The 21,425-nt window shown below is 36.4% G+C and overlaps 1 protein-coding gene across 4 annotated transcripts in view; it reads right to left on the bottom strand.

Annotated features, from left to right (window-relative positions):
- MYH9 (myosin heavy chain 9) overlaps positions 1-21,425 on the bottom strand; it is a 74,461-nt gene that overhangs the window by 42,141 nt on the left and 10,895 nt on the right. For all 4 annotated transcript variants that reach the window (XM_058190017.1, XM_058190015.1, XM_058190016.1 and 1 more), the window contains exons 2-5: positions 11,103-11,455; positions 6,976-7,132; positions 889-916; positions 350-443 (exon numbers count right to left, since the gene is read on the bottom strand). In XM_058190017.1, coding sequence (XP_058046000.1) covers positions 350-443; positions 889-916; positions 6,976-7,132; positions 11,103-11,435 — 612 coding nt within the window. In that variant the 5' untranslated portion in view covers positions 11,436-11,455. The remainder of the gene's footprint in view (positions 1-349; positions 444-888; positions 917-6,975; positions 7,133-11,102; positions 11,456-21,425) is intronic.

The following is a 21,425-nucleotide window of genomic DNA, read 5'->3' as shown; positions in this document are numbered from 1 at the left end:
CAGTAAAGAGTCTAGCAATGAAATATCTTTACTGTTAGACAAATAAAAAACCCATAATTGTAACTAGTGACTTCTACATGAAGTAGTTCACTAACTATATACACTGATAGAAAAATGAAGACAAAGCTTCTATTGCTCAATCTATAGATAATTATCCTTTCTAATTCTTTCAGGCTTGGCATAATTTACATATGTTGCAAATTCAGATAAGGAACATCACAAAGAATCAGTGAACACTCAAATTGGTAATAAAGACTCAAATTGTGTAAAAGTATCTCAGATAAAGAAGTTAAATTATGTTTTCAGTTCAAGTAGGTGAGCAATATCTTAACTGGATAACAGAACTTACTTGATCTTTTTTGCTCTTGTGTGATGAAGCAACATGAGCCAGATACTGAATGACCTTCTTAGTATTTTCGGTCTTACCAGCTCCTGATTCACCTCTGGAAGAGAAAGAGAAAAAGAGAGAGTTAAGACATATTGCATACATGAAAGCTCACCTTCAAATCCAACAGGTCTAGTTTTTAAGAATAGGACTCTAGTTTTTCCCAACCTGGTATCCAATATGATGGATAACAACTTTCAGCTAAGGCTTTTGGAGAAAGCTGCTTAAATATTTTGCTAATATGAACATTGCCAACAAAATTTTGATTTCTAGCTTCCCAAACCATTTTTAAAGAAATTAAGGCTTTTACCAATAAAAAGCCTTAAATTTTATCTGTCTTTATTTCCACTGAACATAAACAAATATATGACTCCATGCATACATACTTTTTGAAATATTAGTTAAAGCAAAGACATTATGGTTTTTTTGGTAAATGCTTCTGCTGACCAACTATGTTTTAATCATTTTCTCCATTTTAAACAACCAATTACTTAAATACTTACGTGCAGAGAATGGACTGATCCTCTCGATCTGAAATTAAAGAAAGGAAAGAGATGATTGAAACGAAATCTCCCCTTTTGCTGTTATCTCTCCACACACACAACTTGACAATGTTCATGCATGTACCCTCAAAGTCTACAGCTACGTTTTTATGTTTTTTTCCTGATGGAATTTAAAGGTGAAGCAGAAAGATTATGAGTTAAAGACTGAATGGATTACAGAATCATATTACGCTATAATATTGACATAAAATTCATTTAAAAGTATAACTTTTTTGCCACCTTGCATTCTCTGTAAAATTCCTGGTACTGGGGAGGCTCTGTCCCTTTTTTTTTGTTTTTGCATCTCTCTCACAATTAAACTTCATATGGCATCATGCAATACAGGTAGTTCTTGAAGTATGAATGTAATGGAGTGCCCATTACAGCCATAAATTGTGATGGTTGTAATCATGTGACCAGATCCGATTTTTATAACCTTTTTTGCAGTGGTCATTAAGCAAATGTCATGCAAAGTGAACTCATTGTTCACTATGGGACACTTTTGTAGAAAACCAGAAGTAAACACTGATTTTATAGCAGAATAAAAAGTAAAGACATCAAATCAAGCTTGACTCATCCATGCAGTCTTACTTCACAGCAACATAGAGCTGTCTTCTTTATACAGGTGCAGGTGTGTTTACCTCTAACTGATCACCTTTCAGTCAAACATTAATCAGCCTTAACCTTGCTTAGCTTTTCTGAGATCAGCCAAAGTCAGCCAGGTGCTGTCATCTAGCTGGACTAAGAACAACTTAAATTGAGCTCAGTTCTGGAGAACTATAGGTTGTGAGGTGTCATTGCGTTCTTCAAGATGTTCTTTGACTACACACTTTGGAGCCTACAGTTCTACTTTTTTTTTCATCCTGATGTTCTCCCATCAAAATATTAACCAGGCTCCTTAAAAGCAATAAAATAATAAAGAAATTATCAGTCTCATTCCTGATAATTTTCCAAGTTCAAACATGTTTGCCCATTTGCTAAAATCCAGCAAAATATTATTTTATTGTCATTGCTAAAAGATAAAGTTTCATAAAGATAAAGTTTCAACCCCTTTCATGGATTACTGCCTTGTCGTGGCGAAGGGGCTTGCGTAGCTCAATGAAGCTATGAGCGATGCCGTGCAGGGACACCCAAGACGGACAGGTCATAGCAGAGAGTTCTGACAAAACGTAATCCACTGGAGAAGGAAATGGCAACCCACTCCAGTATCTTTGCCATGAAAATCCCATGGACAGTATAAAAAGGAAAAAAGATAGGAATGTTGTCCATGGGGTCGCGATGGGTCGGACACGACTTCGCAACTAACAGTAACAACAACAACAAAGTTTCATAATTTGTAAATCTGGCATCTCAACATATTTGCATGTGCTAATTAACCCTAAAGTATATACTCAGCTTGTTTGATATTTTGAATATCCCTAAGAGTTCTCAAGGGTAATAAAAGTTGAAGCAGGATCTCTATGCTCACATACGTGATAAGATATAGATTCTATAGATGATAACTATAGAACTCTTTTTGTAGAATTTATCTATATATCATATATAGATCTTATTCATTCTGTACAAAATTCTTCTATATAGATCATATTTATTCTATAGATTAAACAGAAGGATTTTCTATGACTGGACATTTAAATGAAAAATCAGACCACCTACGAATAATTCATCTGTATTTAGTAGCACAGAAACCTAGCTGAATCTATATTTTACAAGTCGTTCCAGAAAATTTACTAGGAAACTGTTTTCAGTTATTTTTTTCAAGCTGCAGGAGTTTAAATATGTTTTTTCAACATTACAGTTACACCCTGCTTCTATAGTAGAAGTAAAACGAAGCTGCAGAGTAATTTTACATTTATAGTTCCATTGTACATCAGTATCTTCAGCAATGTCTATTGAAAATTGTAACAGCCCCCATACATTCAATTGTAGGACATGATATACTACATGGACAAAACTGGTTTTTATTTCAGCACAAAGGAAGAAACAATGGCTATTGATGGGGGGGGGGGAAATACAATTTTCATTTTTTCATACCACAAGGCTACTTAGAGGCCAGTCAGAAAAATCCACATGACTTCCAAGTATGGGCCAGTTCTTCCAGCAATTCATTCTTCACCTCATACCCTCCCCTCTGCTCTCCTTCAGGTTTTATTATTTGCTTGCTCTATACACACTCTAAGGAATGTACCTGCATGTATGGGCGGATCACATGGCTGAATGCAGACACTACCATAAAAGGAAACATCCTTTTTGGAATCCAGGAAAAAGAATTTACTCAGCCCTTGTAGAGCAGACATCATTAGGATAGCTGGGATTCTTTTGCATACTGACAATTGACAAGTGTGGTGTGGTCTCTTATTTCCTGTTGTTCAGTATTAAGTGATGCTTTTTCCTCCCCTTCCTCCTCACAATAGAAGTGCATTCTCACACAGCTGGCATATAATGATCTTAGCCAATTACTGAACATTCCAGAAAATACATTCCTTTCTAATCCAGGCACTATTCCGTTCATACCAGCATCAGAGACACCCAAATCGTTGGGCTAACTGATAATGCAACAGGCTCTGCTCCTTCTCTGCATTTGGAATAAGACCAGGACAGTGCAAAAAATTCTGAGTTTGGGTTGGGGGGGGGGGGATTGCTGTATTTTTGTGGAAAAGGAAGAGAAAAACGTACATCCAAATCATCACAATAAGAATATTTACAAAATGTAACTGAATTGAATGTACACCAGCTTTACTAGTAAGGAATGATATCTTGTGACTGTTCTTGAAATAAAGGACACATTACTCTGGTTATAAAAGAAATTTCATATTTCAGCACACAAGCTAATACCCAATAACTGTAAGGCTACTAATTCCCTCCGCAGTATTAAGTAACACGACTACTTTCCAGCTTACAGAAATTCAAGGAGTAATACAGGTTTTCAAAGTACACAAGTCATCTTATTCTAGGCTATAGAGAGACTTGTAGGCTCACTTGCCAAAGCCCAGTTTATTAAATAGATAATTAAGGAACAACTGTACAAATTACTTCATCATGCAGCCTTAATTACAGTTTTACTGGTGGAGTCCCAACAGTTGAATATATAAGTGCTGTAAAAGTCATGCATCATAAAGACCCAACAGTTTCACGGCTATCATTTTAAATATATGTGATTGAGTCACTCTCACATTATAAATGTTTGCAGTTGAAAGAGCTTATTTAAACCATAAAAGAAGAGTGGAGGTGGGGAATGAAAGCAATATGTAGTTAGGTGCTTCACAAGCCAATTAACAAACATCCTTATCACCCACTTCCTCTGCATGAGCAGCTCTGAGTTGAGTCTGTTTAGCTCCATAAAAGGAGAATATAGCATTCAGAGAATGGTGACATCATCTCTCCAGCCAAGAGGAAGTGGAACAACAAACAGAGCAAAAGTTTTTATTCTTTGCTTATGGCTGATTCATCAGCACTGATATTCTCACTACTGAACCCTCCTGTAGGCATACACAGACAAACATCTACAAAATTGTCTATGTTTGCCATATGGAATTCCTGTTGGCACTGAAAGGGTGGGACATCATAGGATCAAAACAGAGGAAGACAAAAGTTTTATGGAATATTTCCTTTTTTAACAATTTTGAAAAAGAGAAATGAAATAGCAAGGCAATTGTTACTTCTCTGATATTTCTTATATGGGGAGATTTTGATGGGGCTGGTAAAATAAGCAGAGATCAAGGAGATATGAATGATAATGCTTCAAGGACTACTTTAACTGATTTGTCTATACTTGAGAATGCTGCTATGTATAATTTATAGTGGGGCTTGCAAAGGTTTACCCAACTAATGCATACCATTTCAAAATTAGTATTAAGCTATAAGCATAACTCAGACAAGCACTGAGTAATAGACAAGAAGGGCAGTGTTTGTTCTTGTCAGGAGTCCTCATTAATAATACATGAAACTTTTTAGATCTCTTGTTATACCAACCAGATGGAAATTTTACAGAGTATAATCTCAGTATTTCTGGATGTCACTAAGCTGAAGGATACTATGCTAACTATGAACAGATAATTTGGAAAAAGGCCAAGCTAAATCATTTTTAACAGAGAAGCTCATTTAGTTTCCCATTAAAATTGTTCTAAAGCTGTACTCACATGAAATAAATTATTTAAAAGCCACTATCATTCCTCTTTGAATGTGTCACAGCTCTGTTACATTTTGTGGTTTCATTAGACAAAGAACACAGCTGTTAATCATGAAGACCTATGACAACTAAAATACATTTCATGCACGTTGAAAGGCCATCTATAGTTTAGTCTTGATCAGCACTAAGACAAAATAGATTTAAAACTGTAAAAGATTTTTTTTCTTAATTTTATGTCTCACTGTCTGGCCACATGCAATGTGCTAAGACTCTTCAAGATGTTTTCTTTAAAAAAGAAATATTCTAGATGTAAAGCAAAAAAATTGGATGGACAGAATCCCACTGAAAGTTCCCCAAGGCAGAATAATAAATATCAGACGCCCCTTGGATCTATGCAATTTTCCTATTCTCCCTTGTAAAATCCTAGACGGACCTGGAGTCAAATAAATCCATCCACACCTACTGGTTTGGGGGTTGGAGTAGGGCAGTCATTGTCAGTACAAATACAGTTGACAGACATGTGTAGATCAGGATTTTTTTAAAAAATCATGCTACAGAACCTCTTTAAAAAAATTTAGAATTCCTGAACAAGAGGCCGTGTTCTAATGATAGAAAATTGACTACATTTGAGTGAACTTTTTTTTCCTGTTTGCTCTTAACTGTTTCACAAAACCCCATCAATTTCTCACAGGATGTTAGGGTTTCACACTTTCCATTTGAAAAAGCTTGTTTTAGATAACCAAGATGTACCGAGTAATAGCTAAAGCACCTTCAGTGTAATACTTTCAGAAAACAGATGCACTAATCTACATAAATTTAAAGCAGAAGAGCTGCTGTGATTATTATTTTCTTTTGAAATTATAGTTACATTATCATAATACACTCAATCTAACTATATAGAAATTGACACTATTTTATAAAAAATATCAGTGAAGAAACACAAAAGTCATGGATTTTGACGGTTATAAAATGAAATCATAAAAAAAAAGTCCTTAGACAAAGGCTATTGCTGCAACTTGTGGTAATACCAACAGTTCAGCAAAGTCAGAATTGAGACACAGCCATTGAATCTTGCTTGCACAAAATTTTATGCCCCACCCCTGCCAGTTAAGAGTCTGGCTCCGAGGCAGAAAGTTTCTTCTTTGCAGAATCGACCAGATTATGGAAAGAGATGCTGACTTTAGAAAAAGCTGAGTGTAATTTCCATTTTAACTGAGGTGAGATGGGCACCAAGTAAACCAAATATACAACTAAACCAAGGGGTCTCAGATTCTACTAGAGTGCCTGCCAATTAAGAAGCCCGAAACCAAATGCTGAATTTAATCAATGTATTTAACATGCAAAACTTTATTCTCTGATAGAAGGTTTTATTCCAAAATGCTGACCATTTATCAGTCAAATTTTTCTGCTCCATTAACCAAGGGAAATAAGAGTATCTCTTGCTGACAGTGCGTCAGTCATTTGCTTGTCTTTTTAAAAATAAAATAAAAAAAATAAAAGCATGCTGAAAACCATGAAAGATTTCCTGCTTGTCAGGCTCCGAATGGAATCTAGAGCACAAAAGCTAATCCTCAATGCCCTGAGTTCTTGCAGAGTTGCTGGCATTTCAATACAGATTCCTCCCATACCAGTGGCCACTGCGTGAAATTTCCCCATGGTTTAAGTAAATTCAAAGGAAAAGAAGAATGCTGCTTTCCAAAGACCAGAAGTTTGATTAAAATAAAGAACTATAACTTATAGCAGAAGCTACAACATGCTGTTTCGATGCATCTGTTGACATTTTACAAGCCTAAGTCGCTGAGCAAATTATCTAGTTAACTAAGAATAAATATACTTATAAAAAAATAAATAAATAAATAAAATAAAGAATAAAAATGGTTCACGTCCACAAATATTTTTTTAATTTTAAGGTACATTACCTTGCATCATACTCCTGTAGGCTGTATCTGTGATAGCATAGATATGTGGGGGCATCTCATGCCTTTTTTTGCCTTTGTACATTTCCACAATCTCTTCTGAGTAGATTGGCAAATTCTTGTAGGGATTTATGACAACACAGAACAGGCCTGAGTAGGTCTACAAAATGAATTGCATGAAGATTTATTTAATAATTTATTTGCACGTTTCTAAGGCTGCCCAATTCTACAACTCTGGGCATTATACAATAAATACAATCGTAAAATAAAATTATAAAATCCAAACCCTGGAAGAAAAGAAACACTGGGAAACAAACACATAGGACCTGCCACCCTCTGTAACCTAAGTCTTACAGAAAGACCTAGTTTTTCAAGACTTTTTTAAAAAACATGGGACCACACTTATTTTAGTGGAGACAGTGCTTCCCGAGAATGCACATTTCTTAATTCCATCAGGTGGCGCTGCTTGATGGATGAGGCCTGGAGCATGCTGACTCTGCCTGATTGTACAAGCTGGAGAAAACTCACAGAAGAGAGATGATCTTTAGATCAAGAGTGGGGAACGATGGCCCTTTTATGACTTGTGGACTTCAACTCCCAGAATTCCTCAGCCAGCCATGCGGGCTGAGAAATTCTGAGAGTTGAACTCTACAATTCATAAAAGGGCCATTGTTCCCTACCTCTACTTTGAATCAAGGGTGCTCAACCTTTTTTGGTTCATGGCTCCTATTTGAACCTATTTACTTCCATGACACACACCCCTCCTCAGTTGCTGTTATCTGGGGGGGAAAATAACTTATAATTTGCACTGTTTATACATCTATAATGGTATCATATAAAGACAAAATATTTATTCATCTAAAAATGAGAAGTGGGGGTTATTAGTCATTGATCATATGCCTGGAAGTTCAGTTTGGATGCCCTTCAAAATATGGCACATATTAAAAACCAATGCATGTATTATGAAGGGTAATAACCAGAAGTTATTAGAAATTGAATGCAGTTTCACATGTACTCAGAATGCCTACCAGAATATATGTCTCTACAATGTGCCCTACATGGCCACACATTTATTTCAAATAATCTTACTGTTTACTGGGTATTAGATAGCAGATTTAAATGAAAGTTGCTAGAATACTACTGATAAGAATGTGCAATATTTAATACTTGTTTTACATGAAGATTCAGTGATCACTGTATTGTGCTAGAAGAAGATATAACAGCAAGATTCAGAGCAAACCTTATTGATTTAAGTGTACATTATCTGGCTTAACTATACCCAGATGATCTATGTTAAAGTCAGTACAAAAAAAAAAGCCGTCTACAGGTAGTTCTCCAGATATAACGGTTCATTTAATGACCATTCAAATTTACAACAGCCTAGACTGGGATTGGTTTACCTAAACCGGGATTAATGCTATTCAAGCAGAGAAGGATTGTTTTCCAAAATAAGGCTAAGCAATTCCAAGTGACCAGCATAATTCAATTTGTTCTGCAAGTAAGTATATTTTGCAGTATTTGAATAATCATAAAAGGGAATATTTGTAGCTCAGGGTTGAAATGAGGGGTCTTTGGTGCTCTCAGAGCTTGGTTGTTTTCTTCCAAACATTTCATTACCTAAACTAGGTAACATTATCAGTACTAGTGACTGGCACTGGACTAGCACCAATAACGTCACCTAGTTTGGGTAATGAGGAGTCTGCAAGAAAACAACCAAGCTCAGAGAGCACCAAGGACCTCTTATCTGAGCAATATACTAAACTAGGCACTACATTATGTTAGTTAAAATCACATAAAATAACATAAAAATCTACATGTACTTAAAATGCTTTAATTCTTAACAGTTTTTTATTTTTTTAAAAAACTGATCACTATAGAACAGGGATGTCAAACTCAAGGCCTGGGGGCCAGATCCAGCCCAAAGTTGCTGTTGCGTCTGCACCCCCCGAGCCAGGCCCCCTGACAGAAAGTGACTCGGAAAGTGAGGGGGAAGGGCCATCAGGACTTACCTCTGGAGCACCGGCTCCTCTGGCTCAGCTCCAGGAGCCAGAGGCAGGCCAGATGGAGGAGATAACGAGGCCTCCGTACCCTGACTCTCCTCCCCCCCAGGCCATGCCTCCAGACCTGGCTGATGGCAACCAGGCCTGGCTAGATCCCAGGTTTTGGAGATACGAGAGGTGGCTACAACAAAGGAAGGGGTGGGGCAGGCTTAGAGAGTGCTGAGTCACGGAGCCACACCCCACAGAGTATAAAAGCAGCCCTGGCTGCTCTTCTGCTCCGTGACGAGCAAAAATTGAGCCGAACTCTTTGACTCGTGGAGAAGTGAGCTGAACTCTTTTATTCGTGGAGAATTGAGCTGAACATTCAGCCTGGATTGCTGACTTCCTGGTTGCCCGGCAACCCCAAGATAAGGGAGACTTTGGCAGGCAGCTGCAGATTCCCTGCCAGGACTGATAGCAGCCGTGAACTCAATTACTGGCTTGTTTAGCCAGCTCGCATGGCTGAGGCTGGGAGGGGACAGAACAGTTGCTTAGATCTGGCCTGCAGGGAAACAGCAAAAGACCGGCCTGCAGTGCCTCTATCAGTGAAAACAGAGCTCGGGAGGGCTGTGTGTGGCCCTCCGGAGCTCGGGTTCGCTGGCAGAGGGTTGCAGAAGGCCATTGCAGCCAAAATGGAGATTGGGAGCCCATTTTTCCTGGCAGAGAGCTCAGGCCACCACAGGTGCCCCCGACACGAGTGACGTCAAGCTGGTCACACCCACCCTGGCCATGCCCCCCACCAAGGCCAAATACAACCCTGATGCGGCCCTCAATGAAATCATGTTTGACACCCTTGCTATAGAACTATTTGGGGAGAAATGGTATTTATGTACCAGAGCTTCCTTGTTTAGGGTTTTAGGATAACTCTCAAAGAAAGAACATTTCATAATTAGTAGTACCAGCACAAGAAAGAGTCATGTTGTGTGAATCAATGTAACCTCACTTGATAGCAAAGAATTCCTCTCATTTCCAGATTAATTCCTCCTCATTAGTGAAGAATGACCTCTAAACTATATATCAGTCACCAGACAAGTTTCTTTTGCTGGAAGCACAATCACTATCTTCAACATAATAATTTCCTATGCCATTGCTTCAGGCTGCCTTCTGCAGGTCATTGTCGTTTTCTCCAGTCTAGGGAATAATACCTAGAAAATTCCTTTTTAACACCACCCCCAAACTATTATTCAAAGTCATTCTTCACTAATGAGGAGGAATTAATCTGGAAATGAGAGGAATTTTTTGACAATAAGAATGCTTAATCAATAGAACAGCTTGGTTCCCAGAGTTGTGGGTGTTCTATCATTGGAGGTTTTCAAGTAAAGATTGGAAAACATTTGCCCAGAATGGTATAAGGGTCTAGGGTAGGGGTTGGACTATAAGACCTCCAAGGTTCCTTCCAGCCTTATGATTCTATTATTCTAATCCATGAGATGATGGAAGAAGAAATATATTTTTAGCATTATATTCATGCCAATTCTCATATAAGCAATTATATATTCTTGTTTCCATAGCAGCAATCTCATGAGAACTATTACTTATAACTATTGAGTTATAAGCAAATGCCAAGTCACCTACTCAAAATCTGTTCTAAGAAACCTCTGCTGAAGGCCTGAAATTAAGAAAAACTAGAATAGCTGAATTGTTCTGAAATTCTTTTGTGTTCTGCATTGAATAAGTTGATTAGATCAAAGTAGAGAAGACATATATTCACAAAGTTTTCTGTGCAGCTGAGTTTGATTATGTAAAAAGAATCTTTTTCTACCTTGATATAAACAATCACTACCACCACGGTTTTAAATACAGGAAATGCCTACAAGATAAAATTCATTTTAGGATCAAATGTAATAATTTCTAAAACATTTTCCAAAATGTTTCAGTCACAAAATGCTTTTTAAAACATCAATTGTTATTTGTTATTTGTTATTTGATACTAGAACTTATAAGTGTATATATTCTGAGTGCTTATCTTGTTTTGGTCTAAGACTGTAATAATAAATTGTAACACTGTAACATCAATCACAAATAAGTGTGCCATCCCATTTTAACACTGATAAAAAATTAGATAATCTCTCAGAGACAAGTAATACTTACATAAATTAGCCCTGAGTAGTATCTCTCTTTTAGATTATGTAACACTGAGGCCTCATTCAAGCAGGTCAGTTCAGCCATGTCTTCCACTTTAGAGAACTTGGGTGGGTTCATCTTTTGGATGTCATCTTTGTTGACTCTCACTTTCTTCCCGTTCTCAGCAAGCTCCACAATAGCTTCATCTCCAACTTCCTCCTTCAAGCTAGCAGGCTCAAATCCATTCTTCTCTGATGGTACCCATACCAGTTTCTTGGCAGCCCAATCAGCTTGAGCAAGAGGATTGTTGATGACATTTCTATCCACATATAGATATTTGTCAGCATCTCTCTGAGCCATGGTTGTTTAAGGTAAGGGACCTGTTAAATTAATTAACATAATTATGCATATGATACTACAACCCTTTCACATGCATGTTCTATAGCTGTTGAATTACTAATATTTATATATTTGGACATTTCAGCTTACATAACAAAGACAAGATCACTTAATATAAGGAAACAGTATCCATAAATATTTAGGGTTCTAATGTAGTAATCTGATCAAAGCATTCATGTAATCCAAACCTACTGGCCAAAAGGTGAAAACAGCCATATATTGTCTCCTCATAGCTCCTATGAGCTATAAAGCGGGGAAGTGTTCTGTATAAAACAATGTGATTTTTCAAGAAGCTTATGGAAGTCAAAAATTGGGAAGACTAAGTTAACAGCCCCAATGTTTAATAACATACCAGTAAATACATACATACTGGTATGGATTAGTACTAGTAAAGTTGTAGTACTAGTAAAGATACAACTAAAGTACTAGTAAAGATACAACTATTAAGTTGTATCTAGAGTCAAAACGTATCATAAAATAAATATATTCTTCTTATTATAGGATCAAGCAAGTCTTTGCTTTAGTTTAATCACATTATTTAGAATATGGTTGGTTCCATATTCTAAATAATGTGATTATTTAGACCCACCATATTCTAAATAATGTGATTAAACTAAAGCAAAGACTTGCTTGATCCTATAATAAGAATATATTTATTTTATGATACGTTTTGACTCTAGATACAACTTAATCTAACAAAAAAACCCACTTATTTTAGTGACTAAGCTTGCAACTTAAATATGGAAATATTTATTAGCTATGAAATGAGAGATTGTGTCTTCTTATTGGAAATCAGATTAGAGATGCAATTTATACAAGAATAAATTAGGGGTTACAATCACTTACTTATTGCAAGCTGAAGTAAGTTTGAATATACGATAAAAAAGACTTTCTAATAAGTTTACTTAAAAATTCTAGATGACAGGCTTGGTAATTCTATCCTAGAGACAGGTCATGCTACGCAAAAGAAGTTAATAACTATGGGCCCATTTTACATATGAAAGACTGAAACTTAGAATGTAAGGGGGGCAAATGGTAGAACATACAAATTATCAAATGAAATTTAAAAATTCAAAAAAATTATCTAGCTCTGAAACACACAGGGGAAGGATCTAATAATTCTGAAGGTAGCCTGCTGTTATTTATTTATCAAACATCTTTCTATGTTACTGTCATCAAAACAACTCTTGGCAGATTACATAAAAGTGTAATAACAGATGGAGAAAGAGGCAAGAAATTATCAATGTGACTGGACCATGTGGAGTTGCAATAATAATTGACAATGGTAACTGATTAATATCTGCTTAGAATAAAGTCTATTTCAAATACATCATTTATGAAAGTGAAATCTTAAGTGAAAGTGAAAGTGAAAGCTTAAGTGAAATCATACAAAAACACAGCAAAGAAGCAACTATAAATCTATAAGTCTGAAAAATTACTAAATATTTGAAGGAAGAGTAAAGGGGTTGAGAGTAAAGTGAAGATGGGAAAGTTTTAGATGAATAGAGTTGAGATTCTAAAAGTTTAAGAAACGAAAGATAATGTATGAATCATTATTTTGGATGTAGTGTGGAAGCACGGATGAGCTGCAGGGACAGAAAGGTACAGAGAAGTAAGTGAAGATCTACATATATTTTTCCACTTATCTCGTGCCTTTAATTTCTTTTGTTTATAGAGCAATGTTTATTTTGAGTATCTTAATGTTTTTCAACTGTGTGGAAAAGAAGAGGAAGTAGATAAAATTTCTTCTCATTGTGATATTAAGTGTATCAAGACAACAGCTGCACATGAAACCTCCAACTTCTTTTTTACAGAAGTAACTATATAAAACCGTTTCTTCTTTTTTAGCCATATTGAGCCTGAAGCTTCAGAAAATAATATTCCAGGCTGTTAAAGTATTGGGTTGTTAAAAGTTGAGCTTAAGTGTGTTAAAAATGAAGTCTGAACTATTTTTATAACCTGTCTCCTAAAGACCAGATGCCATTTCTTTTTAATAGTTTCTATGCTTTGCAAGCTCAGTCAATTCTTATCAGTTTCACTTTTGAGTACAATGTGGCCTAACATTTGCTTATATTGTTATTTGCTGTCACATTAATTTGCCCTACTTTGTCCTCACCAATTGCTTTTTTCATGGATTCTGTGTATTGTAAAAAGAATTCTTTGATTTATTTATTTATTTTATTTATTTTATTTGCATTTATATCCTGCCCTTCTCCAAAGACTCAGGGCGGCTTACACTATGTCAGGCAATAGTCTTCATCCATTTTGTATACTATATACAAAGTCAACTTATTGCCCCCCAACAATCTGGGTCCTCATTTTACCTACCTTATAAAGGATGGAAGGCTGAGTCAACCTTGGGCCTGGTGGGACTTGAACCTGCAATATTGCAAGCAGTTGCTGTTAATAACAGGCTGCATTAGCCTGTTGAGCCACCAGAGGCCCTATTTACGTCATATTTTTCTTTAGTGGTGATTTTGGTAAAAAGTATGTAATGTTAGTTATTTGATTTGAATTATAACAATCTTTTATTTTTGAGTTTAAGGCAGCATACATATTATTCTCTTCTTTTGTTTTCCCCACAACCACGATCCTGTGGGGTACCCTGAGCTGAGAGAATGTGACTGGCCCAAAGTCACCCAGTGAATTTAAGTCACTGAGGATAGACTAGAACCTGGATCTCCTTGCTTCTAACACAACCCCTTAACCACTGCATCACAAAGCATTGCTTTTAATAAAGCTGGCTTATACAGCTAAGCTTATTAGAATACTGTAATTTGGCAGTCATTCTTATCTCTTCCTCACTTTTCTTACTTACCCCTACACAGATTTTCCTAAACTATTTTAGAGCCATTTAATGTGAATCTGTTTCCTCCTGAAGAATGGCAAAGGAAAACCACTACCTCCAAGTGGTCTTTTTGCCACCCCTTGAAAGCAAGACCAGCAAAGTGCAACCTTCTGCATTCTCTTCCAAAGCCTTTCATTCAAGAATTGGAACAGCAGTCCAGAAAAGACAGCATGATTGATGGTATTGAAGGCTGCTGAGAAAGCAAGAACAAGGATGGGTGCATTTCCACTCCCGCAGTCATTAGTGTCATCACAGTCCCATGACCTGGCCTGAATCTTGACTGAAAAGGATCTACTACTGATTGGACTAAAATACGAATACTAATTTGTACTAATACTGAGAAAATACTAATTTTCTTCCAGATATCCTTGATCCAGCCTCAGTCACAGGTTGGCCTTGAGGTGGAATCTTCAGATATGCAAATTACTGCATGTATTTACTGAAAATATGTAGGCCATCTCAGTGTTAGGGCAAAATCACTAGATAACTCCCTAGTTTCGTCAACATTAGAGTCTTTTGTGATTTCTGTCATTTGTTCCTGTGATATCTTCCCAGATAGCAAATAAATCTATTATTTAATATTTCCCAATCCACCTTTGTCTATCATGGATGGAGAAAAGAAGTAATTTAGAATTTTTAGCATTCGGTGGTTTTTATATTTGTTTTTCAAGCAACCTATAGGATCAGAATGTGGATAAAATTATATTAATTTTTAGATAATATTTGTAAAATATTTAAATGCCAGACTTATTTCAGTTCTTTTTTTTATAAACAATAGATGTCCTTATCCACAAAGCTGCTTTGATGCCAAGTAGATTCAAAATGTTAGATTTTTCATCAAGGGTATGAATTGTCCACGATTAAACCAGTGGTGGCAAACACATGGTCTTCCAGATACTGTTGGCTTCCACTACTGTATCGGTCATGCTGGGAATTGTATTTCAGTAATATCTGCACTGCCTGAGGCTGTTTTCTTCTAATAAACATTTATATGTTTTTACTGAGTTTTGCAGTTTGGTCTTCCCTTGCTGCAGGTTTTGACTTTACAATAACGGTACAGATTAATTCATGTTAACACTTCAGCCTTACACTCTATGTAATTGGAAGGTTTTAAGTCCTAAACAATTTTAAAGAAATTAGATAAACAGACCTCTTTTTCCTTTAAATACCCTTGCACAACTGAAAGAGGTTTTAAACCAGTAATTGCTCCAGGCTGAAATCATCTACTCAGTTATCTACTGTAGGAGTAAACTCACTGGACTTCCTATTGAAAGATTTTTAAAAATATTTTTTTTAATCCAGCTTTTATTATTTTTATCAACAACTCAGGGCAGCAAACATATAATATTCCTTCTTCCTCCTGTTTTTCTGCATAAAAATCTCATGAGGTTGAATAGGGTTGAGAGAGAGAGAATGATTAGCCAAAGGTCACCTAGCTGGCTTTCATGCCTAAAGTGGGTTTAGAATTCAGTCTCCTGGTTTCTAACCTTGTGTCTTAACCATTAGATTAAATGGCTCTCTGTTATCTCTATTTCTGTACTATTGTGTAGTAAAATTTTGTTTTAACAGATTAACAGTAGGGAAGTATTTATTTGCTATCTTTACATGTAGAGAAAGAGTTCCTTTGTCAAAACGAAGGTTAAATTAAGATGGGTTAATTACATATCTGTATCTGAAGAAAACATTTAAATATTAATAAATTGTGGATTATAGTGCACAGTGTTCTGGTGCCTGCTAGAAAATGGGTTTTCCCATTTGTTCAATTTTGCCTCCTGTAGTCTTGCCTTAGGATCACTTTTGCTTTGCATCATTACTAACAGGATATTAGTAATCTAATTGATTCTTGTTTCATAGTTTGAAAAGTCAAGGGGTTTATTGATGTACTGGCCATCTCCGTTAATGACTAACTTAGTACTAGGAATTTATACATTTCTTTTATGGACTTTTTAAAATACTCAAGTACTACTGGCCGATCAGTATGATCTTGCATTTTTGGCAGTGAGCAAATGCTGCTTTGATGCCTTTAAGATGAAAATCTTAATTATTTCTGCCCTTTGTTTTAAACAACAGCAGCAACAACAGAAATCCCAATTCTTTCCTTTTCCCCTTTTCCCCTGTATTTGGTCTATGACAGTAAATTGAATAAATGAGTGAAAGTACCTTTAGAGTAGTTCTTATATTAAATATATCTACTTGAAAAGCTGTATACAGAAAATGCCAATAAGCCTTTCTAATATCTGGGAACTAACTCAGAATTATATGCAGAAATTCTACAGAAAGACTTCCTGCTGTGAAGAATTGTAAGCTGCCCAGAGTCACTATAACAGTGAAGATAGATGGCAGAATGAATGAATGACAACATGGATTTCGATTTCGATGTGGCCGGTGAATAGCGCAGGCTGGTAAAGCCTGTTATTAAGAACACAAAGCCTGCAATTACTGCAGGTTCAAGCCCGGCCCAAGGTTGACTCAGCCTTCCATCCTTTATAAGGTAGGTAAAATGAGGACCCAGATTGTTGGGGGGGCAATAAGTTGACTTTGTAAAAATATACAAATAGAATGAGACTATTGCCTTATACACTTTAAGCCGCCCTGAGTCTTCGGAGAAGGGCGGGGTATAAATGTAAACAAACAAACAAACAAACAAAAGTAAATGCAAGGCTGTGTTTTTGCCACTAATGACAAATAATATCAAAATAACATCTATATTGAAAGATCTTTTAAGCAATTTTTATGCTTCAGCTACAGAGCAACTATCTAGATATAGTCATCAGAAATGAGAAGTTCAACTTCCATGCAAATGCTGTAGAATAGCCAATAAATCAGGCTGTATAATCCTGTATCAGTTTTCACAATCAGGGTCTCTTTCACCCAATAGTTTTCACTTAATCTACATAATGGCCTTATTAATTTAACAGCATCTGTTAGTTACAACTTACTACTTCTTTTTGTTGCTGTATGGTTATCTTTTTTCTTACCTTTAGGTACCTAGGAAAAGAAGTATAGTTTCATTAGCAAAACTAACTATAAGCAAATAAAGAATTTTTACCTTATAGGTTGCAAAAAGTTCAGTATGACTTCATGTTTGAAAAAAATAACAAACTAGTTTGTATTTTTAGGGTATGAAAAATAGCTAGGATTATTTCAACCTTCCTACCTATTTAATGTTTCCTTGAAAGTTTTTAAGTGTAACGGAAAAAATATTGTATCGTTTTCCAGCAGGTTGCCTATGGTATTTTGTATCTATTGTAAACAAAATGATTCTTAACCAGGAAAACTGTGAATTAACATTAGTTTAATACATTCATGTAATACACTCTAATCATTGTAGTGTTGTTACTTTCCTGTTAGACATTTTGCTGTTTATGGCAAGTTTAATATCTTATCCTTATCAAGCTATAGTAAAGTCCCCAATATATAATTATTTTTAGTAGTTTTATATTCATTCCATCTTTCATTTAGGAACTCAAGGAAATATATACAGTACTTTCCTCTTCCCCCTTCTCCCTCCCCCCTCTTTCTCCTCCCCCCATCACAGTCACAAACTCCGGCTAAGATGACTGGCCTAAAATCATTCAGTGGATTTTATAGCTGTGTGTGGGGCATTATGTAGATTAAGTGAAAACTATTGGGTGAAATAAATTCTAATAAATTCTAATTGTGAAAACTGATACAGGACTGCATGGGTCCCCAACCCCTGGCCTGCGGCCTGTTAAAAGCCAGGCTGCACAACTGGAGTTGAGTGAAACTGTGCATGCACCAGACCTAGGTTGCATTCTCCTTCTCCCCACCCTCCCGTTCATGGAAAAATTGTCTTCCATGAAACTGGTCCCTGGTGCCCAAAGGTTTGGGGACCATTGTCACACCATATAACCACTACCAGTTCCCCAGTTTTTCACCTTTTTTTTACCTATTATTAAACAACCAGAAGGCCAGTAGAGTAATACAAATACTTTTAACAAATAAATAGATAACTTACATTGTTTCTCTTGATAACTGTGCTATATAAGTAAATGAGATTTTAGGATTCCCTGATTAAATTATTTTACTTTCTCATTATTCCTATGGCCCTGAGGTCATATTTGGTTTTTGGTTTCTCCGAAAAACATCTTGTAAATGCCAAATTCAGACTTCTGGGGAATATATATTTTTAACCAGGCTTTCTTAAAATAGTCTGGAGCACAGAAGTACAAGTGTTGCAGTGCATGGATCCATGATAGAACAGTGTGGGTGTGTGATACAATGAAACTGATGAAGTAGGAATTCTATGTTCAGGTCTCACCTTTATGAACTTTGGTAGTGCAATCTTATTTCAAATTATCATTCCCCTCCCACCTCAGCAAAGTCTTGGGTGCTGGTTTTTGTGATGGATCCTTCTTGTATCATGTAATCTGAAGCTTTCTTTTCTGGATACTTATTTTACATTGCTATCACTAATGAGAAAGTTAGCTTGGGACAGATGATACAGTGTGGAAAAATGTAGGTTAAAAAATAGTTTGTCCCTACATAATTGTTTTCAGTGAATTCTTAAATTCCTTGCTTTGCAGGACTTCATGAAGACTGGAACTATTATTGTCAAATTCAATGTCGCTTATGGGATATGTATGTCTTATCATTTTCAGATCCAGGGTAGATAAAAATCAATGATTTTTTAAAAAATAAATAAATAAAAACAGATTTTGTTTATTTTTATCAAATTTATTTTAATAAAATGCTTTTGGAGTAAAAAATCTATCTAAAGATAGTTTTCTATTTAAGATACATTAATAATTTAGTTTATTCAGCATGAAACGGAGCTTAGTTATGTAGCATGAGACTGTATATTTACAATATTGGGACTGGCGGTGCGTCAACAGCAGGTCAGAGGAGGAGCTGCTGCGGGAGAGATAACAATTGCTCTTTAAATATGATATAAATTGAGCCGATTTAAATCAAGCCTTTTTACTAGTGATTTAAATTGACTTGATTTAAATCAAATCCAACCTGTTCAGAGCAAATCAATTTTCCTATGTATCGTAAGTATACCGTATTTTTCAGAGTATAAGACACACCAAGATTTCAAAGAGGTAACAAGAAAAAAAAAGTTTTTGCCCCCTCTTCCCACCGGCCCCCAGAACTCTGCAGGCCACCCAAACCCTCTAAATGTTCTGTTTTTCACAAAATTGGGGTGCACAGAGGGTTTGGGAGGCCTGCAGAGTGCTTCTTGGGGCTGAGGAGGGCAAAATCGTAACACATGGGAGGTTTCCAAAAATGGGGGTGTTTTTGCCCTCCCCAGCCCCCAGGAGCACTTTGCAGGCCTCCCAAACCCTCTGCAGGCCCCATTTTTGGCCTCCCAAACCTCCTTACATGTCACACTTTTGCCCACCCCAGCCCCCAGGAGCACTCTGCAAGCCTCCCAAACCCTCTGCAGGCCATTTTGGTGAAAAATAGGCCTGGTTTTGGGGAAATGGGATGAACAGGGTGGGGTTTCGAAAGGCCAAAAATGGCTGTATTCTGTGTGTAAGACACACCATCATTTCCACCCTCTTTTGTGGGGGGAGGAGTGCTTCTCATACTCCGAAAAATATGGCATATACATGGGAAGATTAAAATCCCTTGCATGTTAGAAATAATATTACTTACAAAGTTTAATTTTTAGAATCTTGAGTTTTGTATCAATTCTTCTCTTGCCTCGCTGATTGATTTATTATTTACTTACTTACTTACTTGCTTACTTAATTATATTTGTCTTGAATTGTTCCACATCTAGTTCCAATTATCATATTAAACTTCATAAATTTAGGTTATGGCACCTGATGTAAAATGCTAGCATTTTTTTTCACTAGTTGCCAGGATTAACACAGGACAGTAAATTTCCTCTAGAAAAGGGCTTTCCAATCTTGGTAACTTTAAGACTTGTGGACTTCAACTCCCAGAATTTCTCTGGGAAAGCTGGCTGTGGACCACTGAGCAAAGCTGGCTGAGGAATTCTGGGAGTTGAAGTCCACAAGTGGCCAAGGTTGGAGACTCCTGCTCTAGAAGAACTGTTCACTGCTTAAAGACTTAGTGAAAAAATTATGAAATATTTTCCAGAAATAGTATAATACATGAAATAGATCAGTTAGAATTGATCTATTGAATTGAATTTTGTACAATTAATCACACATTGGTGGGAATATGAGTGTCTGAAAAAGTGAAACTGCTGTGGAAAGTATTTCTGTGCTAACAATAAATGATAAAGGGCATGTAATCATCAACATCCTGAATCTGAAATGGTCTTGAAGCTCCCTTTAAGTCTTAAATTGGATTTTTTGGCATGCATAGATGCTATTAAGGAGCTTAAGTTTCATTCATTAAATTTATATTTAACTCCCTATTCCATATTTAAAAGAATTTATCTTCCTTTAGCTCATGTAATTTTTTTTCCCTACATGGGGTGGAGGGAGGGACAAGTAGTCCATCAAATATTTGTTGTATTCGATTGGTAAATATTTTTTAATGAGACGAATTAAGCCAAAATGGAATTGTCTCGCAGAAGGGTCTTGGAACAGAAAGTGCATATAAACTAGGCTGTATGCATTCAGAAGGAGGAGGAGTTTTTGAATGCTCAGGAGATCCCCTAGACATAACAAACTTACATTCGCTGCTGTAAACAGCTGTAGTCAATTAATAAATAGATGCTTTACTTAGTTGCAAGCATACTGAAGGTCAATGTAAATTACTGTTGCACTGTGTTTCACCCTTAAGTGGAGACTCTTCCTCTAAAGTAGAGCTTGGCTATTTAGAAATGAAAGATGATAGATTTTTGCATAAGTAAATGTGTATATGTGTGTCCTACTATCAAAGTTAGTCCGAGGCTGGCAGGTAGAAAGTGGCTGCTGCTGGATGAGGAAGAGGTATGAAGGGTGTACAAAGGTATGGCTGAGGTCAGGAATGGTGCTCTGGAAAGTGACAGTGGCTGGTACAAGTGTGACACAAAAAGTGGCTGGTGCAAGAGTGAGCACAGAAAGGCTGCAGTAGGGTGCACAGGTGAGGAAAATGTAACCCAATGAACTGCACTCTTCCTTTCCAGCTTACCCATTACCTTTCTGGGGAAGCCATTGTGGAAAGTTGCAAATGGCAAT

This window comes from Ahaetulla prasina, chromosome 7 (assembly GCF_028640845.1).
Source record: "Ahaetulla prasina isolate Xishuangbanna chromosome 7, ASM2864084v1, whole genome shotgun sequence".
Lineage (NCBI taxonomy): Eukaryota > Metazoa > Chordata > Lepidosauria > Squamata > Colubridae > Ahaetulla > Ahaetulla prasina.
The sequence above is the reverse complement of the archived record's forward strand: the minus strand, read 5'-3'. Positions and strand labels throughout refer to the sequence as shown.